The sequence below is a fragment of the Motacilla alba genome, chromosome 29 (assembly GCF_015832195.1).
Source record: "Motacilla alba alba isolate MOTALB_02 chromosome 29, Motacilla_alba_V1.0_pri, whole genome shotgun sequence".
NCBI classification, from domain to species: Eukaryota; Metazoa; Chordata; class Aves; order Passeriformes; family Motacillidae; genus Motacilla; species Motacilla alba.
In genome coordinates, this window is record NC_052044.1 from 1,576,365 (window position 1) to 1,586,421 (window position 10,057).

Below are 10,057 nucleotides of genomic sequence, written 5' to 3' on the forward strand. Positions count from 1 at the left end.
TAAACAAGCAGGGTGAAGAGAATAAATCCCCTTCTGCATCATTTTAAACCTTGCATGTAAACTGCACTTCAGTTTCCTTCAAATTCTGCCCTACTCCCTTGGGCACAATCCAGGCTGCCACAATCCAGCCAAGTGGACACGAGGCAGTTCAGGATTTATTAGCACTGGCCACTGGATTTCCAGTTTTGCTCAAGTTACTTTGTTTACCACAAAAGCACTTTGCAAAGGCTTAGCAGTCTGCAAGCTGGGAGATCCCTCCACGAAGGGCTCGCTATAAAAGGCCAAAATATGAAGAACATTTTCTCTCCAGTCACTTAACCCTGCTGGCTTTGAGAAGAAGAGAGCAGAGATAATCGTGTCCCTTCCCTGGGAGCCACCAGGCTCATCCCCCATGGCAGCTGGGAGAGTGCGAGCTGTCAGCACGGAAGGAGGAGGACAGCTTCCTTCACAGGAGTCTTTTATTAAAACTGGGTGACGTCTACAAGGATACAGTACAAAAAAAAAAAAATTTGGTCCATGGAAAAAACCGTAATACTCAGTTAAGAAAAGCAGTTACTCTGCAACAGCTACGTTTGCCTATGTAGGACTCAGCATCCCTCCTGTGGGAGTACCCTGAGGAGTCAGGGGCTGCTTCTCCAGCACCAAGACCTTCACCCCAGTACCACGGAGGAGCGTTTCAGAAGGGCAAAGGAGAGGGGAAGTCGAGAGTCTATTACTCACAGACATGTAGTAACACAGACACAAGGAGTAGTAGGGCCACCCAGGTGCTCCAACTCACAGCAGCCTCCCCAGTCACACTGAACTGGGTCAGTGCTCATCACTAACATGATCCTGCAGCTATTCCAAGAGTCAGACCAACTTTTGAGTCCATTTGCATTATAGTCCCGAGCACAAACACTGGGATTGGAGTGAAAAGGAGCTATTTCATTCTCCTAAGCCTGACCACCAGTACCTCATTCCAGGAGGAGGCATCGGGGCTGCTACTCCTCACAGTGGAGAAAATCTATTTGTACATTCCTGAACCATGCTGGGCCCTATGGCAGCCCCACAGCCTAAAACTTGACTAAAAACCACAGGAGCTTCAGCATGGAAACACCTGCTAACTCACATATGCTTGGAAAAATGTCCATTTCCAAGGACTGTCCCGTCCTTGGACCCTTGGACCCACACGAAGGAGCCTCTGGTCCCCACAGCACGTGACACAGGACAACTGTCCTGAAGGAATGAGCCTACAACACTGTCCCTGCAGAATTCCAGGCAGCTGCTCCATCTCCTCTCCCTGCTCCAGGGAACACAAGCAGCCACGTGGTTTGCTGGAACCCACTGGGAGGTGTTTGAAGTGCAGAGTGCTGCATCACTCCAACGCTTCCACATCCCTGCAGGAAGCCAAGGCCTTGTCTCCCTGTGATCCCAGCCCAGGACAGTCCGTCATGGAACACGAAGGGAGTGGGGCAGGGGAGAAGGGAAGAAGCAATTCTCTATACAGTTCAGTAACTTCCTCAAGGAGGAGAGTGACCTATGAGGCAGCCCAGTGCAGCAGCACCCTCTGAGGAGGGGGTGAGGGCAGGGAGGTATGTCAGCTCATGGCATCCTGCCCACGACAGCGCCTGGCACGGGCTGTAAAACGTGGCAGGGAAGAGCCCAGCCACACCTTAAAGCAGAGCCAGGCTTCAGAGCCAGCTCTGAGTGCCCAACCAGATGCTGGCTGGGGAGGAATGGGCTGAGAGAAGGCTCTGAGCCACTCTGGCTACCGGGGACACTACGGGCAGTGCAGAGTCACAGGGATGCTTGTGGAAGCCTTGGGACTGACAAGGCAACAGTCAGGAAGAAAACCAGGTAGAAATGTGTGCTCATTGGAGCCTGTCTGCTTGCCCCAGGTGTCCTGGACTTGCCCCTGCAGGGACAACGCCAGGATGAGTAACATGGGCCTCGCTGCCAGAGTGGGATTCGGTGAGCTGGAACAGGGAGCTCTGCAGCTCTGTCTCCACAAACAGCTGTGATGCTTCTGCCTGGGGAGGAGCAGAGCAGCCTATGTGTTCCGGATGCCCAGGGCCTGCTCCAATTCCTGCCGTCGCTGCTGCACCTGCAAGAGGAGCCGAGTTGCGGCGTTAACACCCTCGGGTGGTGCAGCACCAGAGCTCCCAGTTAACACACAGGGGCCAGCTGGGAAAGGGCGAGCTCAAACTGGGACCAAGATGCAACCCCCACCTTCCCCCAGCACTGTGTGCCCCACGGAGCGCCAGCACAGAGAGGGACCCCTGCCAGGGACACTCACCTTGGAGTAGAAGTATCGGCACACGGCTTCCTGCGCCCACGGCTGGAAGTAGAACTCGGCTCTGCGCTCCTCCTCGGGATTCCCAACGACATCAGTCATTGTCTGGGAGCACAAAGGCACAACAGCTCAGCGAGTGCGAAAGCTCTGGCTGTGCTGAGCAAAACCACCCCCTTCCCTTTCCTCACAGACATCTCAGTGCACTCAGGTCAGCTTCTTACGCTTGACTCAAATCCCAGCCTCGCTTTCCGAGGAGGAAATCGCCTCCTTCTCTCTGTGGGAGCTCATTCTAATGAGGGAAGCGTGTGAACTGGACCACCTTCCACACAAGACAAAGCTTCTACCTTCAAATCCCGGCACTGGGACTGCAGCCAGTCGTTGATGAAGCCCTGAGGATCTCGGGCAAAGCTCAGCATGAACTCGCGCTGTGTCTTCAGCTGGTTGATGGTCTCAATTGTTTCGTGAATCTGAAGGAGACACAGAATGGAACTGCTGAACAGGGGAGAAGTCAGAAACATCAAGGGATCCAACACATGAAGGCAAATTCTTACACTCTCTAGTTAACTTATACTTACCAGGATGTTCAGCTCCCAGTTTCCTGCTCTCTAAATATTATCAATTTTCCCATAGACTGGTTGCTTTAAAAATTACATTTCCAGGTACAGCCACGTTTGTAAACATGGCTCATCCCACTGCAGCTTCCAAACAACAGAGCACTCCTATCCTGTGTCCAGAGACACATCCCTGCCCAGCACCAAGGAGAGCAGACCTGAAGGAGCTTCTCCTACCTTGTTATCCAGAGCAGCAATTTCCTGTTGACTGGCTGTGGAGAGCAGAAAGGAATTCATCTGAGTTTTCAGGGTATCGTCCACCTCCACGTCGATGTCATAGCAGGCTGTTTTCTTCTGGTCATTTGGGTCAACACTGGGGACATCCACAAGAAGCCACAATCAGGGAGCAGCTCCATTAAGAAGGCAAAATCTGGGACCGGTTCAAGAAAGCAGCAAGTGCAGCTCCTCTGGGATGCTGCAGCAGACAGACTGCAGGCAGGGACAGGGACAAGCCACGCCACTGTCAGCCTCAGCCCCAGCCGATGGCTTTGCAGCAAAAGAAAAGACTGATTGCTCCACAAAGGTTTCTATCCCCAGCAAAGGACAGCAGGGATGTGGGAGTGCCTTTGGAAGAGGGATGTGGTAATGAGAGAGGCGGCTGCTCTCGTACAAAGGAACAGTGACTGGCAATGTGGGAATTGCTGCTGAAAATCAGGACATGGCACATCGTCTTCCCGTGCCAGCCTCATCCATCCCTCCCTCCCACTCCTCCCTGGAAACAGAACTGCCGTGGAGCAGCCTCACCTGATCACGTGGTTGATGATGATCGGTTCGGGGGGCATCAGCAAGGCATGAAGCCTTTGTGGGATCTCAGAGAACTTCATCCGCTGCGACTCGAATATCTGTGCCAGAGACAGGGCTGAGCGAGGAGCGGGGGCTCGGTGCGGCCACCCCCGGCTGCCCACGCTGGAGACCGACCCAGCTGCTGCTGCTGCGGCCCTGCCGCTGCTCACCTGCTGCAGGTACTTGTCACAGATGACGAACTCCCGCTCGTGGGGGTCCTGCAGCTTGTGGGTCTTGATGTACTGCCACAGGGCCTGGATGATCACGGGCCGGGTCTGCGTGTGGATGCCCAGCAGCCGAGCCAGGCGCGGGTCCAGCTTGAACTGGGGAGGCTGAACAAAGAGCACGGAGGGGTGAGGCAGCCCCAGACACAGGTAATGGTGCATGCCCAGCACTGCTGCTCCCAGCAGGGAGTCACGGAATGGTTTGGGTTGGGATGGACCTTAAAGAACTCTCATTTCACCCCCTGCCATGGGCAGGGGCACCTTCCATTATCCCAGGCTGGTCCAAGCCCTGTCCATCCTGGCCTTGGACACTTCCAGGGATGCAGGGGCAGCCACAGCTTCCCGGGGCAGCTGTGCCAGGGCCTCACCACCCCCAGAGGGAGGAATCTTTCCCTACTGTGCTACCTGGTAATCCAGCATCAGCAGGACAGTGCAGCGCACGTTCACATCCCCCGGCCTCTTCACCTGGAAGCCATCTGTCTCCTGAGTCGTAGCAGTCCTGTGCCACTGGAACATGAGAGGGAATTCAGAAGCCCCCCCAACATGATTCCCCCTGCTCCTGCTGCTGGGCACCCAAAAGCTTTGCCAGTAAATCCCACCCAACTAGAGAAAGCTCCAATTCTTCCTACTTAAGAGTTTGCAACAAGAGTCAATACATTTGTTCCAACCTTCAGCAAGTGAGAGAAAAAGCCAAAGTGAGAATTCAAGAGCTCCTGGCTCCCAGGAGCCTCAAGGATTCCCACCTCCCAAGTTGTAAATGACACACAAACCCCACCTGCTGCAACACCAACCCACTTTTAGAGGAAACACAGCAAAAAGCAGCTCACCTCTACTAGGTGATTGTCAGGGCCATACAGGTCTTTATCAAGTTCAATGACCAGAGATTTAAAGAAGGACGAAAATTTCCTTTTCTGCTTGGTGGCATCATATTTGGACAGAGCAGACTGCAAGCAACACAGGGAGGAAGAGGGTTAGGGCAGCAAGTCTCAGCACTCAAGCACAGCCACCGTGCACAACAGCTCCTGTAAGTTCTGAACACCTGAATTCACCAACGTGTGCTCAAAAATCAAGTTTCCAAGTCAGAAAGGGAAAGACCGGAGTTAAAGATGAGCTCGCAGGAGTTAAACCCCTCAGCAGTTACGTACAATGCCAGTGCCCTGCTTCTCAGAGCCGGGGACACAAGTGCCACTGAGCTGCTCTCACCAGTGATTCTCACAACTCTAAGAACTTTGGACAACTCGTGTCCTGCCATGGGGACACCCATCGGTCTGCAAGCTGGGCTCTCGGTCTCGTCACCATCAGACTCCTTGGAAAACAGAGATGAAGGAGGATATCAAGCCCCAGCTGTGCTCTCAGACACTAGGAAACTGGTTTCACTGCCAACTCCAGATCCACAGTCTCCTCTGAGGTTGGGTACTTTCACTTACATCCTCCAACAGCCGTCCTTCCACCCGAAGCTCCCAGGAGGCGACGGTTCCTTCGCCATCCTCCGCGTCCGACTTGGCGGGGTTGAAGGTGTTGGAGATGAAAATACGCAGCTTTCTCTTTTGCTAGGGGAACAAACACAGCTCGGCGTTAATTCTCCTGCACAGGGCCAACTGTCCTGCACAGCCTTGGCTAAAACCAAGCCCGGTGTTTTCAGCTACCCCTCTCCTGGAGCTCACAGTGGGGACAGAGGCGCTCTGCTCCCAGTCCTGCAGTGCCCGGAGCACCGGGACCCCTGATGTGCCACACTCCCAGGACACGGCCCTCCAGTGCCCTGCTGCTGCCTGAACTCAGGAGCCTCCGGAGCTACAAGCCATGGGCTGCCCTACCTTGATGGGGCGTTTCAGAGCCTCCTGGATATCCAGGCGCTTCCTCATGATGGTCTGGTCCAGCTTCCTCTCGAAGGCCAGCAAGTCCATGTAGGCCTGGGATTCGGGCACGAGCTCACGGATCTGGGCCAGGCAAGGATGGAAATGCCCGTCAGCTCCCCAGAGTGCCCCGGGCTGCCTCACCTCCCCGTGAGCCCTTCCCACGTCCCACTCACCCGCTGTGGGAGGATTTTATCTGCCATCTTCTTCTTCTTGGCACTGACAGGGGCAAGAGGCAAAAGAGGCGTGAAAATGGGAACGGCTCTGGGCACAGGAACTCACAGACCTGCAGCACCCACTGGCCACGGGCTCCCCAGCTACCTGGGCCCTGCTCAGTGTGCCTAACTGGTTATCTCATTGCTCCCCACCCCTCTGAGCACTCAGAAAGGGAATTACATCTCTTGGGAAGGAGGTTCATCCCTTGGGAACGAGGACCTGACACAACACCCATACCAAGTGACCTTCTGCCTCAATCAAATTTGGACTGGCTTTTCCAGGGGCAGCATTTTGAATCCAGGATGAATTTCATTCTCACTGGAGCATCACATCAGGATGCAGGCACATCAGCCCTGCCCTGCCCAGTGTTCTGCAGTGCCAGGGGAATGCACAAGGCTCCGGCAGGACCCTTCAGCCCCCTGGGCACTGCAGGATGGCCGAGATGTCCAGAATCCTTGAGGCTGGAAATGCCCTTCCAGACCCTTGACTCAACCTGTGCCTGATCCCCACCTTGTCACCGACCCAGAGCACTCAGTGCCATGTCCACCATTCTTTGAAAACCTCCAGGGATGAGAACTCCACCACCTTCCTGGGCAGCCCCTTCCAAAGCCTGGCAATTTCCATGAAGAAATTCCTCCCGATCCCCACGGCAGCCCAGGGGATGTTGCTGCTGCCCCGAGACGCTCCCATTGTCCGGGATGTCCCCGTTAGCCCCGGGATGCGCCCTCTCCCCGTGCCTTACTTGTGGTTGCGGTTGGGCACGGCCTGCGGCTGCACCTGCTGAAGCTGCTGCGGCGCCGGCCGCTTGCGAGCCTGGTCCAGCCCGGCCTGCGCCAGCGCGGGCCGCACGGCTGGGCTCCCACCGTAGCCGGGAGGGCCCATGGCCGGGCCCTGCGGCGCCAGGCGGCCGCCCGGCAGCATCCCGGGGCGCTGCGGAGAGAACAGACCCGGTCAGCGCCCGCCGAGCCCGGCCCCGCGCCCCGCCCCGCGCCGCCCCGCCTCACCGGGTAGGCGGCTCCGGGCAGCGGCGAGCGGTACAGGCCCTGCCCCGGCGCCGGGCCCATGCGCACCGCTCCGCCCGGCGCTCCCGGGCCCAGCGCGGCCCCGGGCGCGGCCCCGGCGCCGCCGCCGCTCGCAGGCCCCGACTGGAACCCGGCCCGCGCCGCCATCTTGTCTCGCACAAAGGGAGCGGAGCCGGAAGCGGCCCCGCACGGCGCGCGGAGCGCCGGGGAGGAGCCGCCCGCGCCCGCCGCCCGCGGCGCCCCCTGCCGGCCGGGAGGACCGAGCGGCGGGGGTCGGGGGGCTTCGGGGCCGTGAGGGGTTTGGGGGTGCGGGAAGGGGGATCCGAGAAGGGAATGAGCACCGCGAGGGTGTGGGACAGAGAGTGAGGAAAAGCACATTCGAGAACGGGACCATGAGGGCTGAGATTGGGGGTGCACGTCCTGCGGGATCAGGGAAGGGAATGGGGCGCGGGATGGTCCCAAACGCTGGGAAGGGTTGGGGGTGTCAGCCCCCGCTCCCCGGCCGCGATTACAGCCCCTGTTCCCTGCTGCTGGAGCCTCCCTTGCTGTGCTCGGAAGGAGCTGGATGTGCCTTTCGCAGGGATGGAGGGCTCTGATGTGCAGGTGGGGCAGCGACACCCCTCACCTGGGCTGCCCTCCGTAACGTTCGGGAGGAGTTTCCCCATGGAAAGGGTGGTGAGGGGCTGCCCTGGGAGGTGGTGGAGGCGCCAGCCCTAGAGATGTCCAGGGAACAGCTGGACGTGACATCCACTGCTCTGGTGAGGATCTCTCACAGTTTGGATTTGGTGATCTTTTCCAACCTCGGGGATTCTGGGATCTTGGGGATGAAGTTCATGGGGAAAACAAATGGCCGTGAATGGGTCCAGTTTGTGCAGGTTCAGGCAGAGCAGCAGGAAAAGGATTCCTGTCTCCCCTGGGGTTCCTCGGAGAGCAGGAGGTTGGAGTTAAAGGCCACGTTCTGCAAGTATTAACATTAAGTTCCTCCTCCCTGAAGCAGTTTCCTGTGCTCAGAGAGAAAAGGGACACAAACCCAGTCAGCATCAATCCATGGAAAAAGCCAAGTGCGCAGTCACGCCACGAGTAATAATTAAACAATTAATGATGATCCTCTGATGAGCGCTGCCTCCAGCCTGGGGGTCCCAGCACAGGGAGGACGTGGAGCTGCTGGAGCGAGTCAGGAGGAGGCACCAGGATGATCCGAGGGATGGAGCAGCTCTGCTGGGGGGAAAGGCTGGGGGAATTGGGATCCTTCAGCCTGGAGAGGCTCCGGGGTGACCTCATTGCGCCCTTCCTCCTTTCTTCTGCCCCGAGGGTTTGGTGGAACAGCTTTGGAAGTGCCTCCCCTGCACCTGCTGGTGGCTCCATGGAAACTTTGGTGGCCGGCCAGCCTGGCTGCGGCTGCAGGACAGCAGGACAGCAGCACCCAGGGCTCTGGCATTGTCCCTCAGCGCCTGTTGCCCTGGCAGCCGGCGAGGGGGGACCGGGAATTCTGGCCCACGAGGGGAGGTGGTGGAATCTCGGGATCTCCACAGAGCCTGAGTGGGCTGGGTGTCTCCATGGGCTGAGGCTCCCTGGATCCTGAACGGGCTGAGGGTCCCCAGATCTCAAATAAGCTGAGGCTCCCTGGATCCCGGTCAGGGTGAGGCTGCTTGGATCCCAGACAGCTTCAGATCCTGAGCAGATTGCAGGTGCCCAGATCCCAGAGAGCCTGAAGCCCGGCATCCCCAGCCGGCTGATGTTCCCAGCCCTCTCCCGCTGCCCCACCACGCTCCGAAGGACGCGTTGGAGACTCGTGCCTGGAAGGAGCAGCGTTCGCATCCCGGGGGTACCTGCCCGGCTCCTGCTGCGTTCCAGGGGGATTGCAGGGCCGGGCTGCCCCCGGGGCGCTGACACCTCCCCCGAGCCCTGCCGCAGCCCCCGGAGAGCCGAGCAGTGACAGATGGACGGGGTGAGCTGCTCCCCGCACTGCTCCCGGGGGATTACAGCTCCGGAGCCGGGGGTGCCCGGGGAGGCAGCAGGCACGGCTGGGCTGCGATTACCGGGGAGGCAGCGGGCACGGCTGGGCTGCGATTACCGGGGAGGCAGCGGGCACGGCTCGGCTGCGATTACCGGGGAGGCAGCGGGCACGGCTCGGCTGCGATTACCGGGTTCATTAACGCCCTCCTGGCCCGGCGTTCTCCTTCCAATCCCCCCCTGGCCTTTGCGGCTCCAGCTCTGGCCGGGAAGCGCCAGAGCGGGGTGAGAGCGCTCTCGTTGAGATGCAAAACTGCATTTCTGCCATTTCCAGGAGCCGGGGGACACGGTCGGAGCCAAGGGACCGGGGGAGGGTGGTGTGGGTGTGCGTTGGCATTTCAGCGTTCCCTGCCCACTCCCACTCGCTATTATTCAGTCTCCATGGAGTCCTGAGGGCTTTTTTTGGATGCCCACCGTTGGATCTGCTCTGCTGTTACTGTTGCTCTTCGTAGCTGGAAATTTTCAGGGCAAAAGGCGTGTGTTATATTTGGGTTGCGCTCCCAGGGTGAAATTCCACCTGGCGACCCCTGTGGCACCTCAGGGGGGTCCCAAACCACGGAGGTGCTGGAGCTGTCAGGGATTAAGAGCTCTGTGAGGGTTAATTCTCCTTTCCCTGCTCGGGAGCAGGAATCAGCTCCCCCCTTGGGAGGAGTTCCTTGGGAAGGCAGCGGGGCTGGAGCTCCACGGGCACCGCAGCTCCCAGGAAAGGGAGGCTCAGCTCTGACCCAGGGCACGCTCTGCTCGTGAAATCTGGCCCAAAGCTTTTCCTCGCCTTAACTTTCCCTTTTTTTCCCCCCTTTCCTTTCAGCTCCATGCCGGGATGAGGCTGTCCCCACCTGCCTCCTCAGGGGAGCATTTCCAGCAGCTCAGCAAGAGAGAAAGGCTCGGCGTGGGGGAGTTATATCATTTATATCATTCTTTATATCATCGTTGTTAAGAGTAGCAGGTATTGATGTACAATGCATCTGTCATCTTATTGTGCTTCCTATGAAAATGTGTGTACATAGTACAGATACCGGAGAGAATTCCACACTTTATACACTTGAAGGCATTCAGAGATCAG

General features: G+C 58.0%; 1 protein-coding gene across 1 annotated transcript; it reads right to left on the reverse strand.

The window, feature by feature from the left end:
• Positions 1-440: 440 nt before the first annotated feature.
• SMARCD1 (SWI/SNF related, matrix associated, actin dependent regulator of chromatin, subfamily d, member 1) lies at positions 441-7,160 on the reverse strand. Its single transcript, XM_038164279.1, has 13 exons — positions 6,964-7,160; positions 6,702-6,889; positions 5,920-5,962; positions 5,705-5,827; positions 5,318-5,440; positions 4,718-4,834; positions 4,296-4,397; positions 3,837-3,998; positions 3,628-3,725; positions 3,061-3,196; positions 2,617-2,739; positions 2,276-2,377; positions 441-2,083 (listed from the first exon to the last, which is right to left on the reverse strand). The coding sequence occupies exons 1-13, from the start codon at positions 7,126-7,128 to the stop codon at positions 2,030-2,032; spliced, it is 1,536 nt and encodes a 511-aa protein (XP_038020207.1). The 5' UTR covers positions 7,129-7,160; the 3' UTR covers positions 441-2,029.
• Between the last annotated feature and the right edge of the window lie 2,897 nt (positions 7,161-10,057).